This window comes from Budorcas taxicolor, chromosome 5, assembly GCF_023091745.1.
Source record: "Budorcas taxicolor isolate Tak-1 chromosome 5, Takin1.1, whole genome shotgun sequence".
Lineage (NCBI taxonomy): Eukaryota > Metazoa > Chordata > Mammalia > Artiodactyla > Bovidae > Budorcas > Budorcas taxicolor.
In genome coordinates, this window is record NC_068914.1 from 151,308,780 (window position 1) to 151,332,457 (window position 23,678).

General features: G+C 42.4%; 1 protein-coding gene across 4 annotated transcripts in view; it reads left to right on the top strand.

Moving 5' to 3' along the window:
* Window positions 1-834: 834 nt before the first annotated feature.
* Window positions 835-23,678, top strand: part of ERC1 (ELKS/RAB6-interacting/CAST family member 1) — a 269,744-nt gene continuing 246,900 nt past the window's right edge. For 3 of the 4 annotated variants that reach the window (XM_052639803.1, XM_052639806.1, XM_052639805.1), the window contains exons 1-2: window positions 958-1,095; window positions 22,797-23,620. In XM_052639803.1, the coding sequence (XP_052495763.1) occupies window positions 22,952-23,620 (669 nt within the window). In that variant the 5' untranslated portion in view covers window positions 958-1,095; window positions 22,797-22,951. The other variant, XM_052639804.1, reaches the window with a different exon arrangement.

Here is a 23,678-nt window from a genome sequence, read left to right on the forward strand (position 1 = left end):
AAGAGTCTGAGAAAATCAAATACTTTAGGACGCTTCGTTTGGCAGGACCGCGCCGTCCCCCGGCAGCAGTCCTGATCGTACAGAAGGGGGCGACGGTGTAGCAGGACCGAGACCGGGGGAACCCGAGGGCGGCGACGCTGGGCGGAGGGGGACGCGGTGACGAGCGAGGACCCTGAGGAGGGGCGCGAAGGTGGCGGTGGGACCACGAGGGAACTCACGCTGCTGTGACTCAACTGCTCTCAGGGTGTTTACTGATAAACTCTCGCTGGCAGAGGCTGCAAACAACCCACATCATCACTCTTGGGGCGGCGACAGCTTACCTACAGCCTCACAGTAACGGTGCGCGCCTCAGACTAGGAAACCTGCCAGCGCTTCGGCACCACAAACTGGGGCGCCCGACGCGGGGCCGCCTGCCACCCGCGAGGACAGGGAAGGCCGCCGACGTTAACCGCGGACAGGCCGCCGGCGGGGTCTCCGGGCGGTGCGGTCAGTCCGAGGGCTCGGGGCGGGAAACTCACCTGCCCCCGGAGACCTGGGCACCGGCTGCGCGGCACCGGTCCACCGAGGCGGTAGTGGTTGCCCACTGTCAGCGCCGCACCGCCTCCTACGGCAAGCGGAAGGAGACAGACGCCGAGCGCCCCGCGCGGGGAGTGTGTGCGCGTGTGCACCCGCACCCGCCATCCCCCAGCCCACCGGCCCCTTGGAAGGCGCCCGAGGTCCGCGCGCGGCCGAGTTGCCCTCCCAGGAGGCTGCGGGACGGCGAGCGGGCGCGGCCGGGCAAGGGGCGGGGCTCGCGCTGACGTCGGCCCGGGGCGGGGCTGAGGACTCGCGCAGGGGGCGGGGCGCGGTGACGTCGGGCGCCCGGGCCGAGCTGTGGCGGCGGTGGTAGTGGCGGCGGCGGCGCCCGGGCTGGCAGCGGCATCGGCAGCCCAGAGGAGGGTGAGACGGCCGCGGTGGCGGCAGCTCGGGATCGGGCGGCGCCTGGAGCTTCCCGCCCGTCGCTGGCGCCAGGGCCCTCGGCTCTCCTGCGCCCGCTCCTCCCCACGGCCCTGGCTGGGTCCGGGCAGCGCGCCCCCGGGGAGGGCGGAGCCGTAGGTGAGGCGCGGGGACCCCTCCCCCTCCGCGCCCTGCCGGGGGGATGGGACGTCCGGGAGGGCGGCCCCACCCAGCCCACCGGCGGGTGTCCCTGGACCGGCTTGGGGGGCGGCGACGGCGGGGACCAGTGGGGGCTGCGGGCGGCCGGCTTCAGAGGCGTGATGTTGCGGGCGAGGTGGGGATGTACACGCCTCGGGGAGCCCCGGGAGGCTGGGGTGCGGTCGGGTTGGTCTGGGGTTTGGGTACCGATATGCAGCGTTGAGACGAGAATTCTGGTCTCTTCTGTGAAGTAGTAAGATGGGAGATGGAGGGTTGGCTTCCAGAAGGGAGATGAGCTGTGGATGTTGCCTTTGAAGCAGTTGAAGCTATTGCACTAGGTCTCACGTTTCTACTTAGGGCTTTTTTTTTTTTTTTCCCCTCTTTTGGCGGGGTGGGGGTCGAGGAGGGAAGCGACTCCCTCAGCTTTTGGCTCAGGGTGGGGAAATTGTGGAGTGTGGACGGGTTTGGAGTTTTACACCCTTGAAGGGGAGCCGAGATCTTGGGTTAGACAACTTCATTCTGGCAGCAACATTAGGTAATAGGTCCCCTTACACTTAATTTCTAAAAGGCGTTATCTTCCCGTCTTTTATTTATTTATTTTGGTGCCTATACGATCTGTATACCTCATCTTCAAGTTTTATCCTGGCCCCTTAAGAGAAGGCCCGAGGATCAGGTGGTTCCTTTGAAAGTCACGTTTTTGAGGAGTAGTTGCAGGTGGTTGTGGTTGACTGCTTTGGATGGATGAAATGAACAATTTGCACATTCCTATTGGCGCTAATTAAATGAAACATACTTAGATGTTTTAAAGCACGACTGTCTTTTGCAGCTCAGTTTTTAGTAGATCTTGACAGTTAGCTGTTTTGTGTTTGAGAATTATTGGAGATTTCTGAAGTTTCTCAGTTGCATGTCTTTATTAGACACTTAAAGTGGAATAAAATTTTTTGGTAGGTCCCTACATTTTTGAGAAACATTCTTAAAGTCAGGTGCTCTTGAAATGTTTTTGGGAGCATGTGTCTGTAGCTGCATAGGGAGATATTACTGAGAGTAAAGGTTCTTCACAGCAGTGTTTCACAACTTAGCACATTAAATCAGAATCTCCTTTTCTGCATTCCTGCTCCCCATCAGATTACAGAACTCCCTGGCCTTACCTGTCAGTTAATATCATTTAAGCTATTTCTTGCTCGGAAAACAGGCCCTGAGATGGACATGTATTATGTAATAAATGGAAGTAGGCATGACTCTCAATAATTCATTTATGGAGGAAGAGAAACCGTCATGAAATGGAATTTAAGCAGTGACTTTCCCAAGGCTTATTCAATTTGTTTGGGAACATAGCCAGAGAAGTGCTTTCCTGTAATCCAAGAGAGAAATATACAGGGTGAGTGTCAGTGGTTGCCTTTTTTAACATGTCTACTTAATGAGCAGACTATTATCCTCCAGCAAATACTTGTGCTTGAAGAAACTTATAGGAAACAGATGATATAATAGCTATTAAGTGAAAATAGGTGTGGTCCAATTTGTAATTATAAACAAAAGATTTAATTAACTATTCAGACAAGTCAAACTATAAGTTTGTATAATAATGGTTTTGATACTGGATTAGTCACTTGGAAAGATTAAAATTCACATATCTGGTTTTGGCTTTCATATTATACTTTGACTTAATTGAGTATATATGGGGACAGATGTGAACTGAGATACCAGGTGAAACTGTGTATTTTGCTAAAATGAAATTTCCATGGCTGACAGTGGGATGTGGTTCTCCTTATTGAAATGCAGGCATATAATTTGGGAAAAGTATAGGGTGATCTATTTCTCTTTAGGATTTCTTATGCCTGAGAAAACCGGTATGTTTTATTTTTAAGAAGTGTCATTTACTAGTCATTACTGTGATATCTTTGTTGAGTCTACTGGGATATTCCCCCCCACTTTTTTTTAAATTACTAAGGTCAGATAAGTATGTCAGTCTGTTAGGTCAACTTTAATACTGAAATGAAAAGCGAAGATTCTTAAAGCAACAACTGTTCTTTTTCTATGCTACATTTATGCTTTTAGAGACAGTATAAGAGCTATTAAATGTGTTTTGCACATACTATGACAAAAACGTTGATGGAGAAAGATGAGGGAGTGAAGTATTTTGGCTAATCAAATAACAGTGTATTGATTATGGATTTTCAGACATAAAATGTAATAAAGTAAATTAAGCATAAAGGTTATGTGTAATGTAGTTTATTTCTATGACTTGCTTTTTCAAAATGTGAGCCTTTGGGGTGCTGGCTCATTCATTTATTCATTCAACAGTTATTTTTTGAGTATGGTTCTGGGTACATTTTTTAGCCATTGGGGATATAGTAGTGAACAACACTGACTAACATTCTCACCTTCATAGAACTTACCTTCTGGATACCTTCTGGGGAAATGAAGAGGAACTCAGCAAAGGAGATTAATAAGAGGCCATTGAGGTAGAAGGAAAACCAGGAGAGTGTGATGTACTGGAAATGAAGGAAAGGAAGTTTTCAAGGAGGAGGGAATGATCAACTGTGTCATTGTTTAAAGATGTGTCAGACTGTTGGGCAGGAAAGAATTCTGCCTGATGTCTAATATCAGAGATGACTAAATGCTTTTTAGTGTGAGATGGGGGCAAATGGAAGAATCAGTTTTTTACTTCCTTGGATTGATTTAAAATAAATATATGTATAAATATATATATTTAAATTATATATAAATCATTTTATGATTTATATGTGGTAAATCATATATAGATATGTTTTATATTTAAAATAAAATCATATATATATATTAAAAATATATATTTCATACTTTATTCTTTTCAGAACAAAATATGCAGCCTGGGAGTTTATACTTGTACTAAGGAGAGGGCTTCCCTTGTGGCTCAGCTGGTAAAGAACCTGCCTGCAATGGGGGAGACCTGAGTTCTATCCCTGGGTTGGAAAGATCCCCTGGAGAAGGGCCAGGCTACCCACTCCAGTATTCTGGCCTGGAGAGTTTCATGGACTGTATAGTTCATGGGGTCACAGAGAGTCGGACACGACTGAGCAACCTTCACTTGGAGGAGAGGTATGACGTTATTGTTATTGATCATTTATACACTTATTTTTTTAAACACATGTATCAAATCAGAAGTTATAAAAATACACAGGGAAAAAAATAAGTCTCTTCTCCATTCAGTTGTTCCTGAAGGCAGACACTGTTTTCAGTTTCTTGTTTTTCCTAACCAGTGAAATTTGGTGCAATAATATGACATTAAACTATTTTAAAATTGCATAAAAATAACAAGTATTTTATCCTCTAGGTATTTTTTTCCACAGGCTTAATATTTGTTTTTATAATTGAAGTCTTAACTTACCCACAGACTTAATTCACCCATTAAAGTGTACAGTTTAAGTTTTTTTGGGGGGGTACATTCATCACCACGATCAGTTTTAGAACATTTTCATCCTCTCCAAAAGAAGTCCCAAACCCGTTAGCGGTCATTCCCTGACGTTTGGTTTTTAAGTATTGTTTTGCATAGTACGTGGGAAAAATGTTTGTGAATTACTTTATTTCCAGTTAAATGGCAGTGAAGCCATTTAGTGTTTACTGTTAATATTCTCTTTTTAAAAGCAATTTTTTAAAGTATCTATTTACTTGGTTGCGAGTCTTTTAGTTGTGGCAGATGGGATCTGGTTCCCTGAACAGGGATCGAACCTCAGCAAGGAGTTTCGTTGTAGTGGGAAAAGAGGAAAAGTTAACAGGCTTTTGTGGTCTGCTATGTTAAGTGCTTCGATAGGTGACATACAGGGTTCTACATCAGCTTATGGGATGGATCCCTAATAGGATTGTAGGAAGATCTAAGATGAGATCTCTTAAGGATAAGCACGATTTGGCTAGATGCAAAGGATGCATGCCGAGGAAACCACGTGTGCAGGACCCAAAGGCAAGGATGCGATAAGGCAGGTGAGTGATATGAAGATGGGTTGACCTGGCTGGAGTGTTGAGTGGTGTGGGCGTCACTTCTCCTTTCTGTGAAAAGGTGTGCTGTCTTAAAAAAGCAAAATAATTTCAGTATTAATTTGCTTAAACTGTGGATTGCTGTCACTTCTTAGCTATAGAACTTTGGGTGAGTTACTTTATTGTCTAAAATCTCAGTTAATTTTTTCATCTGTAGGATGAGAGTAATAGTCCTATCCGATGTGATTATTGTGAAGAATAAATGAGATAGTGCTCATAAAGCATGGAATATAGTGAGTACTCTAAATCCAGCTGCCCTGATGATGACATTGGGGTGGTGGTTTTGATAATGTGACAATGATCCTGAAAAATGGAATTCGTTATGGTATTTTGGAGCCTCAGAGAGTGCTCAGGAGACTGGAAAATGACCTGTCATTTAATTTTTTTTTTTTTTTTTTTCTGGGAAGAAGGAAATGACTACCCAAAACTTGAGTCTAGCACTGTTCAGCGGAACTTTGTGTGATGATAGGAATGTTCTCTGATTCACCATCAAATACAGTAGCCACTAGTCACACGTGCCTTTCTTTTTTAAAGATTATTTGATGTGGACCATTTTAAAAGTCTTCATTGAATTTGTTACAACATTGCTTCTGTTTTTTATGTTTTGTTTTTTTGGCCCTGAGGCACGTGGGATCTTAGTTTCCCCAACAGGAATAGAACCTGTATCCTCTGTATTGCAGGGTGAAGTCTTAACCACCGAACCACCAGGAAAGTCCCCTCATGGGCCTTTTGAACACTTGAAATGTGGCTAGTGTGACTGACAGGCTGTATTGTTAATTATATTACAATTAATTTAAATAGCTACTGTGACTGTTGGCCACTATACTGGTCAACACAGATATACACTTAAAGGCTGCGGAATCTCATATTGAATTGTGGCAGTGTTATAGAGTCGATAATTTTTGAAAGTTAAAAAGTAGTTTTAGAAGCCTCACCAGGGGGTGGATTACAGCATGGGTTTACTAGGTCACATCCGGATAGTTTCCTAGAATTGACATCGCTGCTAGACAGATGAAGCAAATGTGGTAGCTGTAACGTGTCTGGACTTCAGCTAGATCTTTTCGTGTTGTCTTTGTGGGAAATATGAAAAATTATGTTGTAGATTTCATGGGAATAGGGACCATCTGTCACATGTTCTCCACTGAGCAAATAATAGATGCTTACTAAATATTTGATGACTGAATGGATAATGGTACAATTAAGTGAAGTCACAACTGGCTATCAGTGGCCCTCCCCAGAGAATAGAGAGTTGCTCACTGAAGATGATGGATTAGGGGAGCTGGTATTAGATGGACACCTCGTCCGTGTGTGTAGTGTTGGAATGACTCAGGAGCAGTGGCACGGGAGGTAGTGCCCGTGAGAACCAGTGGCCTGCCTACCCTCACTGAGCGTGGAGCATGTCCAGGTCATCACTAGCTGCTGGTGAAGAGGCGGGGATGGAAGAGACTGTGTTGCTGAGTAGCATGGACGTCACACTCACAGGATTTTTATACAAGGGTTCAGAAATAGTGGTCTGGAGGTGGCCGTGGAAGAAAGGAGGGTACCAGCCTTGTTTCCCAGTAGCGGGCGTGCCATGTGAGCGTCTTCACGGCCTCCACTTGAGGGGACTGCGTGGGAAGAGCATCCTGGAAGAGCCAGTTCTCCGTGAAGGCAGAGGTACTGAGCAACTTGAGAGTTCTTTGGTAATAGAGTGAAGTTCCTTGCGAGTGTATTTCCCCACCCGAGTGGCTTCTTTTTTTTTTAAAATCATCACTTAAACTTTAAGAGAAGCCTCTCTCATCTTAACAGATTCTTCAGCTCATACTTTCTCTGTCTCTTGCTTTAAGCTGAGTTTTGCTCTTTGCTTTACAGCCAGACTTTGTTGAGAGAGTTGTCTGCATTTGCTTTATGTTTCCATTTCTTCACCTGCAGTTTTTCTTCTCTATTTCTGTCTGGCTTCTGTCTCCACAGTTTCACTGAAATTGTGTTGCTTGGATTACCAATGTCTTTCTTTAAATGCCCTGGCTGTTTTTCTATGCATTTATTTAATCTCTTAGCAGCCACATTAATAGTCCTTTGGTATGCAATAAATTTCCCCAAACTTGACCTAAAACAACAAACATTTGCTGTTTCATAATTTCTTTGGGTCAGGCATCTGGGTTTCGTGTGTCTGATTCAGGGTCACTCAGGAGGCTGCAATCAGATGTTGACTAGGACTGGTCATCTCAGCGCTCCACTTGGGGGAGGGTCTGCTTCCACCTCAGTTGCGTCACTGTTGGCTGGCCTGAGGTCCTTGCTGGCTGTTTGACGGAGAAGTCAGTCTCTCTGCCATTTGGGTTTCTGTGTAACATCACTCTAGCAGCAGGGTACCAATCTCTCCTTGATTGAGGGGTCTGTGGAGGAGGAGGGAGGTACTAGTCCTTCTTTTTGTAACCTAACCTGGGAAGTGACATTGTATCACTTCTTCCGTATCGTGTTCACTGGAAGGGAGTCCTAGGTCCAGCACAGACAAGCAAAGATTACACAATAGCAAGAAACAAAGGTAGATGTCATTCAGAGCCATTTTCAGGATTGCCTGCTACAGCCACCTTTGACGCAGTCGACTTCTGTGTAGACCTCTTCTGTGTAGTCGTTCTCTGGTAGAACGCTCACTTTTCTCAGGGTCTTTAGATCACACTTCTGTTTTCCTTCCTGGTTCTCTGGGCTCTCTGTCCAGTCATCTTTGTTGAACCTTTTCTCACAGTCACTAAATGCTTGAATTTCTCTGGCTGATCTCATCACCTATTCATTTCTCATCGCTGTGCTGAGTATTCGTGTTGCTCTCTTCAGCTTTACCTCTCTCGTGTGTCAAAGAGCTGTTGTTGTCCAGTGTTCCCACTCGAATGCCCCGTATACTCAGCAGATCCAAAACTAAACATGTGTGATTCCTGCTCTTCTCTGGGGTCCCTTCATTTATTAAATGACACCACCAGAAATATGTGTAGTGTTAGTTACCTCGCGGCATGTGGGATCTTAGTTCCCCAACCAGGGATTGAACCCACATCCCCTGCCTCAGAAGGTGGATTCTTAACCACTGGACCGCCAGTAAGTGTAAACAAGTGTTAGTCACTCAGTCATGTCCGAATCTTCACGACCATGTGGACTGTAGCCCGTCAGGCTCCTCCGTTCCATGGAATTCTCCAGGCAAGAATACTGGAGTGGGTTGCCATGCCCTCCTCCAGGGGATCTTCCTGACCTGGGGATCAAACCCACATCTCCTGCATTGCAGGCAGATTCTTTACTGTCTGAGCCACCAGGGAAGCCCTACTGGATTGCCAGGGAAGCCCCTCAGTGTCTTTTGAGGAACAAGATTCTTAATTTTAGTGTAATCCAGTTAGTGTTTATGTGGTTAGTGCTTTTTAAAAAAAAAATTTTTTTTTTTGATGTGGATCATTTTTAAATTCTTTATTGAATTTGTTACAATGTCATTTCTGTTTTATGTTTTGGTTTTCTGGCCACAAGGCATGTGGGATTGTAGCTCTCCAACCAGAGACTGAACCTGCACCCTCTGCACTGGAAGTAGATCTTAAGCACGGGACCGCCAGGGAAACTCTTGGTTAGTGCTTTTCCTGTGTAAAAAATCTTTCCCTACCCCATGGTCCTGAAGTTACTCTTTTGTTATTGTCTTGGAAGTGTTGTTATACCTTTGATTTTTCCATATGCTTCAAGGTTTATTTTGTTTTTCCAATATGGTTCCTGATATTCTCAGCATCATTTATCGACGGTTCCTTCCTTTTTCTACTGCATTGTAATAATTCGAGGCTCTGTTCTGTTCCTCTTGTTTCTCTGTCTTGGTCCAGTGCCAGACTTAATTACTGTAGTTTTATAGTAAGTCTTCATGCCTGTTAAAGTGTTCCCACCTTGTTTTTTCCCAAGAATGTCTTGACAGTCATTGTCAGTGACTATCACGGTCAGTGATCAGGAAGGGTATCAACATAGGGACTGATGTCGACATCAATGGAAATGAGTAGAGAGTCCAAGTGTAGACACCTATTTGTAGTTAATTAATTTTCACCAGAGGTGGGCGGGTAATTCAGTGGAGGAATTCAGTGGTTTTCTATTTTTTTTTTTAAACATTGGAATATAGTTGCTTTACAGTGTTGTGGTGTTTTCTGCTGTTCAGCCAAGTGAGTCACCTCTACGATGGGCTTTGTCAGTCATGTTAGAGTCTAGAGTTTGACCTTGGGGGCAGTGGCAGGACTTTGGGGACTTTTGAATAAAGGAAATAACAAACTTTATTTACATTTTACAAAGAGTGGGTGGGAGGAAGCTAAGTGAAGAGGCCGATTAAGAGGCTGGGCCTTAATCTTGTTAAAGTCTGAAACAGAAAGTAGTGACAGTGAGGATAGAGAAACATCTGGAATTGAAAGCTTTAAAGAACACAGGACCGGCTGAGTGTGTGTGTATGTACATGTACGTACATGTACTTTTGTGGGAGAAAGGGCAGTTGGTGGGGAGGGAGGAGACAGGTGACGCCCAGACTTTTGGATGGAGCAGATAGGTTAGCAGCAGTGCTGTCTGAACACAGTAGTCACTATATATGGGTATTTATATTTAAACTGATTTAAAAGAATTAAGATTTGAAGTTCAGTTCTTCAGTCACACTAGCTGTATCTCATGTGGCCAGTAGCCAAACGGGAGTCATGATATCTGTATCAGACAGTACAGATAGAGAATATTCTCATTGTCACAGAAAGGTCTGCTGCATAATTCTGGTCGGCAATTTTTGGTAGCAACTAGCTCTTCCCCCAGAGGAAAGTCAAAATAATAGGTGGTGTTCTCTAGTCTCCGAAGATCTCTGGCTCCAGAGTAACCTAAGGGATTCTGTGAGTCAGACACAATTACCACCACCACCACCATCCAGTCATTGCCAGATACACAACACTTTCATGATCAGATAAAGTGCTGTTGGACAGTGCTGGGCCAGAGGGATGGTGATGCCATTCAGTGGGCTGTTGAGGACTGTGGTGGCGCAGCAGGAACCTCTGGGAAGACTGCTGTCCAGTAGACAATTGTGTGAGCCACTTACATGATTAAAATTTGAGTAGTCACATTACAGAGTTAAAAAATAATGGTTAGAGTTCATAATCTTATAATGTATTTTGTTTAACCCAGTGCATCCAAAATGCCATTTTCAATACGTTGAAATATGAAACATGTCATATTTAAAATGGGCAACTTTACATTATTTCTTCATACTCAGTATTTAAAATCAATTGCATACTTTTACAGCATAAATTAATTCAGATGCTGTGATTTATCAGAAATACTTGATCTGTACTTAGAGTTCATAACATCTACAGTTGGAAAAGTAGATTCACATGCCCAGCTCATTCCAAACATGCTTAAAAGTTTTCCAGTAATTATCAGGTTTTTAAATTTAACTTTTAATTAACAATGAAATAGCAAATGCAGTTCCTCAGTCTCACTAGCTCTTTTCAAGTAAACAGCCATGAGTGGCTAGTGGCCACTATATTGGACAGTGCAACTCTGGAACAACCAGGGACATTCACTTGACAGTTGGAAATTCAGGTCTGGAGCTCAGAAGAGAGGTGCAGGGGCAGACAGGCGGATGGTAGGGACTGTGAGGAATGTGGAAATGAAAAAAACAAGCTTGATTCTGGGCAAACCAATATTAGGTTCTCTGTGTTAGTTGCTCAGTCGTGTCCAACTCTGCAACTACATGGACTGTAGCCTGCCAGGCTTCTCCATCCATGGGATTTTCCAGGTAAGAATCCTGGAGTGGGTTGCCATTTCCTTCTCTAGGGGATCTTCCTGAACCAGGGATCGAACCCAGGGCTCCTGCATTGCAGGCAGACTCTTTACCATCTGAGCTGCCAGGGAAGCCCTGGTTCTTGGTACTCCCTTAAAAAAAAAAAAAAAAAATCTGTGAGTCTTGTGTGTGAGAGTAAGGTAGTCGATGAGTGTGCCGCTTATTGCAGGGGTTGAGTCTGGTGTGTCATCTTGAGCAACTCACTAAGCCTTTCTGAGCCCTAGTTTCCTCGTCTAGAAATGGGATGATACAGTCTCTGCCTATAAGGTTTCCTGGGAGTGTTAAGGGAGTCTTCATGGCAGGTGTTAACCATGTATAGTGCTGCGTCTCCTCACTTCTTAGTCGATGTTTCTTGTGGAGTGTGATCATGTGCTCCGTCGTGTCTGACTCTGCGACCCCCGTGGACTGTAGCCCGTCAGGCTGCTCTGTTTAATACTTTATTCTTTATCGGTTTGAAAGTTTATCCTTTTTTTAGGGAAAAAAAATGTATTTTAATTATGCACGTTGTTATGAGCTGAATCCCAATTTCTGAAGCTTTAAATTCTGAAGAAAAGTATATCTTAAAACTAAAGGAAATATTATTCACATGGATGAATGCTCATTATGGTCTACACTCTATGTTAAACGCTTTGTATGATGCTGTGAAAGGTTTTTTTTTCCTAATGTGCTATGTAACATGATATTTCTTTTGTAAAGTTTCACTTAAGTAGAGTTTGTAATAGAAAATCTATTTTAATTCTGGAACTTTGAAATGAATCATGGTCTCATTCTTTTTCTTAGTTATTCCAGGAGCCACTGTATTCTGCTTGAATCTCTTTGGATATTTAAAAAATTATGATTTCATTGTATTCTGGGCTAAATCTATAGAGTCTCTAATTCTACATTTGGGTATAAACATGTAAAATTATGATGAAAAAATCCCCATGTAATTCATGGTATTCAGAGAAGCATGGTAACCAAGAGGAGAAAAATGGGCTCTACTAGGTCAAAGAGGAAGGAAAAGTGATTTTTTTAGCGGCTCTGCAGATTATTTCTCCAGGTCTGTCCCTCAGCTCCCAGCTTGCCCATTATATCTGGCACTGCACTGCATCTCAAGTGTGTTGGATAAGATGACATTTTTACAATACCCCTATGTGCTGCAGACCTAGTGTGTGCTGGAAAATCTTGCTGTCTTTTTCATATCATGTGCTGTGTATTCCCTTACATCTGATGTTAGGCATCTTGTGTCTGTGTTGTTGTAAATAATGAAAAATTCTAATGATGCATTTCGGACCAGCAGATAGGTTTGCTGATACGTGCCAACTGCATTTTGTGGTGGCAGGTGGAAGTGCTGTACGGGATGGGTTTTTGAGCCCAGGTCCCAAAGGAAGAAATGCTCACCCTACATGACAGTGGCCTTTCCCTTTCGTTTCTGTTTAAATATTTTGAACATTTTTTCCTTTTAAAAAAGCCCTATATGCCCATTTGGAAAAATTTGACAACTGTTAGGAAGAAAGCTAACAGATTTCCTACCATTCTTTGTGATGAGCTTATCTGTATACAGTTGACCCTTGAACCAACAGGGGTGGAGATGAGGGGATCTGACCCTCCCTACAGTCGAAAATCTATGTATAACTTAGAGCTGGTCCTCTGTAACAGGGGTTGCTCTGAGTCCACAGATTCAGCCGTCTGTGTATTGTGTAATACTGTAGGATTTACCGTTGGAAAAAACATCCACGTATAATTTGACGTGTGAGGTTAAAACCTGTTGAGTTCATGGATAAACTGTATTTGCAAAATGGAAAGTATATGTGAAAATGTAGGTCCACTTTCATTTACTGTATTATAAACATTTTTCATATCAGACATTGGTTATGAATGTATTTTGTAGATGGAATGTAATCATAAAGATTTCACTTAAACATTTCCCAATTGAACAAGTACTAATAAAGCTGGTATATCGTAATGTAGTGGTTTTTTCTATATTTTGGATCATTTAAGTAGATAGGGTTTCCTGGTTTTGGAATTACTGGATCAAAAGATAAATGTTTTTAAGACGGTTAACCATTTTCAAACTTACTGCTTCCCAAATGCTCTTATTTTTTTGAGGATGAAAGCAAACACTTAGAATACAAATGCTTTAATTATTTTAAGGAAGAAAATAAAACATTGGGTTCTTACAGTTTTTCACCTAAACTTTTGAATTTATGAAATGTTTCTTTTCAGACATGCAAAAAAGATTGAGTTGTCTAATAAATACCTGTGTGCTCACCACCTAGTTTAATGTATAATTATATAGTTAAAAACTTTGTGCTTAGTTCTCCCTGGTTATAAATGTGTTTTTACCAACAATGATGTGACTGTTTAACCTTATCCCATAACACAGGTCTATATCCAAGACCTTTTGGGCCAGAATTCAGAATTTCTTAGGTTTCAGAAAGGTGATCGGCTGCGTCTGCTATGTATTATCTAACTTTCCAAGCAAGGTCAGGGGGCACCCTCCAGTTCCTTCATCAAACACATTAGTATTTTGATATCAGTTCAGGTATGATTTTTGTCATGAAATTATTTACAGAACTTGGTGGTTTCCAGAATTGAGATGCATGGTCATGAACATGTACGTCTCTCCAGTGTACTTGTTCAGTGTGATCGGTCTGGTAGCATTTGTTGAACGGACCGTAATGTAGTAGGAGATGTGCTTTAAAATGGAAGGTAACTACCATCCAAACAGTTTAGTGTTGTAGGATTTGTAGTAATCAAATAGCATTGAGGACTGGAGTCACTGTGGAAGGCTACACAACCTAGAATTTGGCTCTTTTGAACTAAGTGAGTAGCTCAGGTCGCTCACTTAAGTAGAGAATAACCATGATGAATAACATTGTGTTTACTCCAAGTATCTGCTTGACAAGATACTTGTCATCGTGAGAGCTTTGATAGACATTACAATTAGCTTAACTGATTGATAAGAATTTTTAAAAGCTACCATTAAGTTGATCGTAACTGAGTCACTCAACCTTCTCACCGTTCCATAAAAAAGAGCGAAGTGACACCTGTAATGGGTGTGGTGATGGCTGCTATTAGCAAAGGTCCTCTCTTCCTGTCGGCGTGTCATCGCAGCATGCCCCAGCCTCACAGGTCTGTAATTTTTGGTCTCCAGGAGGATCAGATCAAGATCATACAGCCTGATGTCTGGTGTTAGCAGAACTGTTAGGCCCCATGCCAGGGGTGGAAGCTGAGACATCTGTGCTTCTTTAACTTGTGGGGCTGTCTTTAACCTCTTACTCATCATAGAGACCTTGTCAACTTAGGGCCCAGCCCATTGATTACCATATTATAGTGTTGAATGGTTGAGGGCCTTATTGAAGCCCTTAGTTGTGGTGAGACTGTGAGTAAAAGTTATACATACTCTCTTTTAAAACAATTGAAAAAGAAAAAGAGGCATGTGTACAGGGAAAGAGTGGCTCTGTTTGACCTTTGAGAAATAGCTCCTTGCCATCCAAATCATTGCTGTGTATGTGCGAACATACATGTCTCCTTTTGTCTGCTGTTGGGATCGTATTGTACAATTCTTCTGTAACATGCTCCATAACCCCACTTCACAGTACGTCATAGATGTCTTTATAGAAATTGTCAAATATAGAGTTTTACTTATATATATATATATTTTTTTTTCCAACAGCAGTATTTTATAGTGTGGCGATAGGATAATTTATCTAACTAGTCTCTTGGTGGTGGAAATTTATGTTCTCTCTTTTTGCTGGTACAAAATAATACAGTAATTGAACATCATTGCACTTATATCCTTAAACTTGTGAAATATGTTTTGCAGAGAATAACTTTAAAAGCAAGACTTCTAGGTCAGAGAGTATGCACATTTAAAATTCGATAGATTCCACCAAATTGTACTTGAATTGGATTTTAAAATTTTGGTCTATTGTTAGTCTTTTAATAGAGGGCTTAATATAGCAGCATATTTCTTGTCCCTAGTGACATTTTTAACCCTTGAACAAAATGAACAGAATCTTAAAAGTTGCAGAGGAGGAATAAATTGGTTTGGGATTAACATACACACTACTATATATAAAATAGATAATCAACAAGGACCAACTGTATAGCCCAGGAACTCAATATTTTGTAATAACCTGGCAGGGAAAAGAATCTGAAAAAGAGTATATGTGTGTGTGTGTGTATAACTGAATCACTGTGCTATACATGTGAAACTAACAATACTGTAAATCAACTAACTATATATCATTTTTAAAAATGTTGAAATACAGCCTTTTAAAATACTCTACTCATTTTCTGATAGTTGATGCCACTTAGTAATAGTGTAACTCATCACAGCAGGCTGGACTAGTAATTTTGAGATTTGGGTCAGATTCCATACGTAAAGCTTTAGCCAACGGGCGGGTGTTTTCTAGTTCCCCTTATAAATGCCTGCTAGCACATGTGTGTCAGCCTCTCCAGCTGTCATTAACTGGAAGTAGGTTACTGTGTTGTGTTGGAGGGTTTTCTGCCCTCCTTTGATTTATGAGTACTTGGTGCTCCTCTGGGGACTCAGAATGTGGAGCGCTGTTACCATCCTTTAATCTGCAAGGAGAGGGTGAGGGCGGCTGTGATGCCCGCACTGTTTGCAGGAAGAGTGAGCATGGAAGGCTAGCACACGACTGTCGTGTGTGTTAGTGTTTCACTCTTAGGCCCCTGGTTGGACTCCAGGATTCTCAGTGGGTATGTATTTGTATGTGGGCTGGAGCTGGGCTTGGGGGGTGGGTGTTCTTTCTCAGCATGTATATAGATTTTTGAACCAATGCTTTTCTTGTAGGGAGCAATGATCCTGGAATTTTCCAGTATTCTTCTCTTTATGGTTTTCCTGACCTAGATGACAAGCTTCGTGGTATGAATATATAGTAGTGGCCAGGTCTAAACTCCGTGTTGTTGCTGCTGTTTTAAGAACTCACAGAAATATAGTAGTGACTATGAGAAGTAGGATTTAAAATGTTAAGAAAAACCTTAGATGACAAAGAATCGGCCTCTTGTACCTTCCATGTTCTGCTTTGTCTCAGCAGCATTTATTCCCCTTATTCCTTTTGGGGTATCAGAGTGGATTATTCTCACTATCACTGCTTCTTTATGGCCATCTATATATTCTGGTTAAGGGAGAGAAAAAGCACTTCTCTTCTTAGCAGTTAAGATGGATGTTTTTTAGAAGGAACTGTACGAAAGAGCTAGGGGAGAAAAACTCAAATCCTGCCCCCCATGTGTAGAAGGGTTTTTAGAATAGAAATGAATTATTAAAAGCAATAAAATTTGTAAAAATTTTATAATTACAGAAGCAGGATACCACATTTTTTATTCTGATTTAACCTTTAGTTGCTGTTTGCTTGATTGAGAGATCTCATAAGATACGAAGACCCAACATAGCCCCCAAATAAATAAATAAAAAGTGACTTCATTGTTTTAAAAATTAAGTTCATTCTTTCAGAGCTTGATGTTTGTGATTTTCAGGGCATAATATGAGAGGACAAAAATACATCACAGTGCGCATAGAGAAGGTTGTCAGTTTATGGAATTTGGTTAAAATTAAAAATGAAATTTGTTAATATGAAGGAAATGACAAGTTTTCTTTATAGTTGTCTTAATTGCTTTTATTTGCCGTTTCCATAAACTCATTTCAAGATTACCACTACCTCTTGAATGTATAAGAACTATGTTAATGAATTTTATTAGAATTTAGGTTAACCTGTGGAGTTAGCAGACACTTTTGCTTACTTGTTTTAGGCACGGCAGTGGATTTTGGAGATAAGACACTCCTTTGCCTGTAAGGAAAGTAGTTAATTAACTAAAACATAGTAAATGTATTGTTTTAAAAGCCCTTGGTACTTTAAGAGGGACGCCTAAATTAGACAGGGGTTTAAGGGTTTGTATAGGATTGTGATTACTAAGCTTAGTTTGGAAGAATGAGTTTTAAGAAGCTAGTTGATGGGGAAGAACCAGCTCCTGGAAACGAGAGAGGATGGTATTTCAGGAAATCGCAGGTTATCTGAGAATGGTTGTCACACGGAAAAGGAGAGTGGTTAAGAAGTGACCCATCTTTAGAGAGGCAGGCAGGGCCCAGATCGTGAAATGTTTTGTCTGCAGTGCCGAGGAGTTTAGATTCTTATTTTGGCATGCCATCACAGGAAGTATGTAGGTGTGTGTGATTATGTCATATTTAAATTTTAGAGCAGTGGTTCCTAGTTGTTTTTTTTTTTTTGTTCCAGCATCTGTTTGCACTCTTATAAATTATGCAGACTCTAAATAGCTTTTTTTATGTGGGCTGTATCCATTACTGTTTACCATATTAGACAGTAAAACTGAGAAAATTTAAAAGCATAGGACTACACATTCCATTAGCCATCATGTAGCCTCTGGAAAACGCTACTATACCTTTGTGAGAATGCACAATGAAAAAGCAAGTAATGTGATGTGAAGATAGTACGCATCTCCTGTTTGGGCCTCCCTGTGTCACCTTGTGGGCTTGAGGGGAGCAGGGAGTCTGACTCACCTGGGAAATCATTGTGTTAGAGGACCATTCTGGCAGTGGTGTACAACATGCACTTTAAATTGTGATCCAGTGTGCGCATGTGTGTTCACACACACCCCAAACAAGTTTCAGGAAACAATACTGTCTTGTGTTAGTTATCTCTTACGTAAAAAGTTGTCTAAAAACTTAACTGGATTAAGAGAAGAAACACGTCATCTCACAGTTTTTGGAGAAGGAAATGGTACCCCACTCCAGTATTTTTCCTGGGAAATCCTATGGACAGAGGAGCCTGGTGGCTACGATCCATAGGGTCACAAAAGAGTAGGCTACAACTTAGCGACTAAATGATGTTTTTATGAAGAGCACAGCTGGGTGGATCTGGCTTAGGGTGTTTCTTGAGGTTGCAGTCGTCTGAAGGCTTGACTGGAGTCGGAGGGTCCCTTTCCAGGCCTGCTCACATGGCTGTTGGTGCTCTCTGTAGGGTAACTGGAATACCCTTACAGCATGGGGGCTAACTCCCCCGAGAGCCAGAGACCCAAGAGAGTGACCAGGACAGAAGCCTCTGTGTCTTTATGAGTGCATTTTGGAAGTGATACGTTGTCAGAAGCAAATCCTTTAAGACTGGTGGTACACAGAGGAGTTTTGCCTCCCCTCTTGAAGGAAGGAGTAGCAGATGATTTAGGCGGGTACCTTAAAATACCATGGGGTACTTGTCAGGAGGGCGTGTCCTCCATGTGTCTCTTCTTTCCTGCACGCCCTGAGTGCAAGGTCCTGGTTGCTCTTCATCTGGGCATTGTTAGAGGACCATTCTGGCAATGGTTTACAACAAGAACTTTACATTGTGATCCAGTGTGTGCATGTGTGTTCATGCGCACACCTGAAACAAAAGTTTCAGGAAACAATACTCTGTTTCCTGAAAACTTACTGGATTCAGAAAAAGCATGTCTCAGCATCGTGTTCGCAGCAAGCCACCTTGAGGGGTGAGGCAGTGCCTCCCGCGGGGAGAGATCAGGCTTGCTTACTGTCAGGTGGCGGCCTCCCTGAACTCCATGTTCCTCTGCGGACCTGCTGCATGTGTCGTGTCTGTCTGGGCCCCACGGTGCCACCTTGTGGGACTTCGAGTGGGTGGGTAAGATGCTCATAGTGCTGGGTGTGCTGTGAGTAGCAAAATTCTTTGTCTCTGACCCAGGAGCCCCGTGTGTGCTGTCTGATGAGTAGAGTGAAGAGGTATGAAGTAACCACAGCAGATACAGGATAGGGAGCTAACAAAATATTGGATAGGAAGCAAGCTAAGGGGCTTGGAGAACTTTGGGGCCAGTTTATCATAGGCTCAAACTGAACAGCTGCACATGTGTTTTTGTTTTTGTTTTTTTCCCCAGCAGCAGTCAGGAAGCCAGGTAGGTAATCAGAGAAGGTGTTTCTTTGGATTAATTCAGGGCAGGGGAGTTTGGAACATGAAAGTATTTTTTTCAAGCTTTTGTGGTATAATTTATGTGCAACACCCTGAGCATATTTAAAATGTGCAGTTTGAATTTTGACCTGTGTACCCCTGGGAAGCCTCACCCCAGTCAAGATAGTGAACATTTTGTCACCATGGAAGTTTCCTCTATCCCTCCATGATCCCTGATCCATCTTCATAATCCATTGCTCAACCCCCAGCCCCAGGCACATACTGATTCACTTTCTGTCCTAATAGATTCCTTCTGGAATTTTATATAAATGGGATCATATGGCTTAATTTTTTTTTCTTGGTCACATTTTTTTTATGTGTGTGTCAGCTGTTTGTTATAAAGTACAAGGATTATTATCTTGTGGTTGTGGATCTGGCATATTTTTAAAAGAAATTTGAATTTTTTAAACACTGTCTTCCCTGAAGCTCATATTAGAAAGCCAGGATGAGGCCTTTAGACAGAGCTAGTGGGTTTTCTTCTTTTGTGGTGTTACTAGAAATGAATACAATTCTAATAGTAACAAAGACTCCATGTGCAAATGCCGTTTTGGGTCTGAAAGTGGTTTGAAACTCGGGAGTGTGCCTGCTCACGTTGAACACTCGACGTGGATTTGTGCTTCTGGATCTCAGCCTCTTTAGTGTGATTTAGTTACTCAACTACAGGACAATAGGGTTTTGCACCAAAGTACAGCTGGGAATTTTTTTTTTGAGCGTGACAACTTCAAAGTTCTGGTGGCACGATTCCTGAGACTGAATTACTGCTCTTTGTTAGTTTTCCTGATTCTGTTCTTCTACCCACCATCTTTTAAAGAAGAATTTCTCCTTAATAGAGGGATAAATATGATTATTTAAGCATTACACCCTAAAATACCTAAGGTATGTCTTAAAGTTTAGGTTTAGAGTCCTAGATTAGCAGGACACACTGCCTTGATACTGGACAGTTGAGATGAGCAGATGACGGCAGATAAGCACAGTGTAATAGTTGGGAGCACCCAGGGCTCTAGAATTAGATGCCCTAAATTCAGATCTTGGCTCTACCTCTTAAAAGCTGTGTAACTTTAGATGAGTCACTCAACACCCATAGGCCTCACTTTCTTCATCTGTAAAATGGAGGTAATGGTAGCCCCTGTGTCGTAGGAGGCTTCCCCGGTGGCTCAGTGATAAAGAATGCACCTGCAAATGCAGGAGACGTGGGTTCAGTCCCTGTGTCGGGAAGATCTGGAGAAGGAAATGGCAACCCACTCCAGTATTCTTGCCTGGGAAATCCTGTGGACAAAGGAGCCTGGCATGCCGCAGTCCATGGGGGCGCAAAGAGTCAGACACAACTCAGTGACTAGTCAACAACAGCAAGGGGCCTTATAAATATTAAATTAAATCTTATAAAATTCTTAGCACAGTGCCTGGCATATGGCAAACATTTACTATGCGCTAGCTTTTGTTATCATTTAAGGGGCTTTGGGTAATGAGCAGCTCTCTTGTTTTAAGCAATATTCAGATTACTTCAAAGAGAAAAAACTTTGCAAACCTCTTTGATCATGAAGATGAATTCGCTTGAGCAGTAGTATGTCGATTACTGCTTGTCACCTACGCTGCAGTCCGGACTTTTGCTTCCTGAGCTAGGTTCCTCCTGGGAAGGAATTTCCTAACGTTACTAGCAGAGTATTGCAGTGTCTGAACTTGGTGTCCTGTTGCTATTTCTGAGACAAGACTGTGTGTTTCCTGTCCTGCTTATTGTTACCTCAGGGCTGTCTTTACTGGATCACCAAAGTGGAGATGGGATTGCCAGTGTATTCGCATTTCTGAAGCTCTTTAACTCGTTTGAGTTTGGCTGGACTATATAGACACTTTAAAATCTTATTTTTGACTATGTGATTTACTTGGATTGTATTTTCAGTTGCTTATTAAAATATTATTTAATATGTTGAAGTCTGTTACTTGTTCTTTGGTAGAATGCTATTAAGAAATGATAGAGATCTAGTTTAGATCTGTATTGTTTTATGTTTGAGTGAAGTGTACAATAGATGGCTATGTTATGTGTGTTTAAATTTTGTCTTAGTTACTATACTTTAGAATATGAACATATTTTCCTATTAAAAAATTCAAGTATTTGTGCATTGTGGGGATAAAAGCTTTATAAGTGAAGCTAAGAGCCTCCACAGACATTTCCCCCCAACCTCAGAATTTCTCCTTGCCTCTAACCACTGATGTTCAGATTTGGCATTTCACATGTAGGAATTCTTTATATATTTTGTATATAAATCTGGACTGTAGCCTACCAGGCTCCTCTGTCCATGGGATTTTCCAGGCAATAGTCCTGGAGTGGATTGCCATTTCCTTCTCCAGGGGATCTTCCCAACCCAGGGATCGAACCTGTGTCTCCTGCATTGTAGAGAGACGCTTTACCATCTGCGCCACCAGGGAAGTCTATACAAATCTTTATACGTATGTTAGATATTTTTTCACCAAGAGTTTGGGTTTTCTTTTCATTTTTGGTATACTTTGTCATTTTGACATAATTGAGTGTATTAGTTGTTTTTCTTTATGTATTTTTGCCTTTTGTTTCTTAATTAAGAAGTCCTACCGTTGCTCAAATTCACAGGGATATTCCTTGTGTAAGTTTTCTTACACAGTAAGTTTTCTTCTAGTACTTTCAATAGTTTAAAATTTTATCTTTAATGTACGTAGAATTTATTTCTCTGTACTGTGTGAAGTAAAATGTAACTTATTTTTTTCTCAGGCACCAGTTGTTCAGACTCCATTTATTGAATGATTTATCCTTTCCTTACTGTTTTGAAATGTTGCTTTTAGCATGTGCTATACTCTCATGTATAATTTAGATTCTATTCTTGGGCCAGTTCTGTACAGTTTTAATCACTATAGCTTTAAAAGGCTTTGAGCCTTATGAGAAATCCCAGGGTTCAGATGTGGTTTTGGAGTCCAGGTTTTTTCTCCACAATGTCCAGTGGGCGTTATGCAGTGTCCTGTAATCGTGCATGTCGTTTTCTCAGTGAAGTGTATGAATAATTAACACTAGGTGAGGTACTTATAAGTGATAAGTGACCTCATATAAGGTCATGCCAGATATTGCTGCTAAATAGTTAGAGAGGGGAAAAGAAGACTTATTTTCAGAGTTTAAAAAATTGTTGCATTTTAAATAAAGGATCATGGACCTATAGTGTATCAATATCTTGCTATTTAGGGGACATCTTCCTTTGTTTTTCTGTTTCAGATTGTTTTGGTGGTTGTTGTGCCTTTCTCTCCCATTTGAATTATAGAGTTAGTTTTCAGGTTATGTGAGGAGTCTTGTAGGGATTTTCATTGACATGTGGAGGAGCTGGAGAAGAAACGACACCTCGACAGTGTTTGTCTTCTCGTCTGTGAACATGGATAACTTTCCTTTTGTTCAGGAAAGTTTTAGAGTTTTTCCAAAAATTTCTTGCACATTTTTGTTAGATTTATGTCAGAGCATTTTTATGGTTTTGCTGCTATTGTGAATGGAATTGAAAAATTGTATTTTCTAACTTTTATTGCTAGTGGACTGTAAAGTGTCCATATTTATATGTTGATGTGTGGGTAAGTAGTTTGTTGAATCCTGTCTTTGTCAGTTGATGACCTTGGATTTTCCAGTTAGAAAATGATATGTTGAAACATTGAGTTTTATCTTCTTCTTGCCAGTCTTTATGCCCCTTATTTCTTTTTTCCATTTGCTTGGTGTGGTTTCGGTGTTCCGTTCTGAGACGTGTTGGATGTTTTAGGAATGAGCTTACTGAGAAGTAAGTTGTGCTGTGAACAAATGCACCAGTCAGCAGATGATGAAAGGGGAAATCCTCAAGTGGGGCCAGTGAAAGTGTCTGCAAGGGGAGATGTTTCCTCCTGCAAGAGCTAACGTGGAGTACTTTCCATTACAGATAATGGCATGAGCTGTTTCTTCTGGTTGGACAGCGAGGGCCTGATACTTCTGATGAGCCTTAAGCCGACTTAGAGCCGTAGCACAGCCTCCCAGAGTTCCGTGTTTTGCTTTCTGCTGCATACCTTTCCCGGCTCCTGAACCCATCTTGCAGCCATGTATGGAAGTGCCCGCTCAGTGGGGAAGGTGGAACCGAGCGCCCAGAGCCCGGGGCGGTCCCCTCGACTTCCACGTTCCCCTCGCCTGGGTCATCGGCGAACTAACAGCACCGGAGGGAGTTCTGGAAGCAGCGTTGGAGGTGGCGGTGGGAAGACCCTCTCCATGGAGAACATCCAGTCCCTCAATGCTGCCTATGCCACTTCCGGCCCCATGTACCTAAGTGACCACGAGAACATGGGTTCAGAGACACCCAAGAGCACCATGACCCTCGGCCGATCTGGCGGCCGTCTGCCTTACGGCGTGCGGATGACCGCTATGGGCAGTAGCCCCAACATAGCGAGCAGTGGGGTCGCCAGCGACACCATAGCGTTTGGGGAGCACCACCTGCCTCCGGTGAGCATGGCCTCCACCGTTCCTCACTCCCTCCGTCAGGCCAGAGATAACACCATCATGGATCTGCAGACGCAGCTCAAGGAGGTGCTGAGGGAAAACGACCTCTTACGGAAGGACGTGGAGGTCAAGGAGAGCAAGCTAAGTTCCTCGATGAACAGTATCAAGACCTTCTGGAGCCCGGAGCTGAAGAAGGAGCGAGCCCTGAGGAAGGATGAAGCTTCCAAAATCACCGTCTGGAAGGAGCAGTACAGAGTAGTGCAGGAGGAGAACCAGGTTAGTTCCCGTGTGTTCTGGTGTGAATGAATCAGTTAACGCAGATGAGACGATTTTT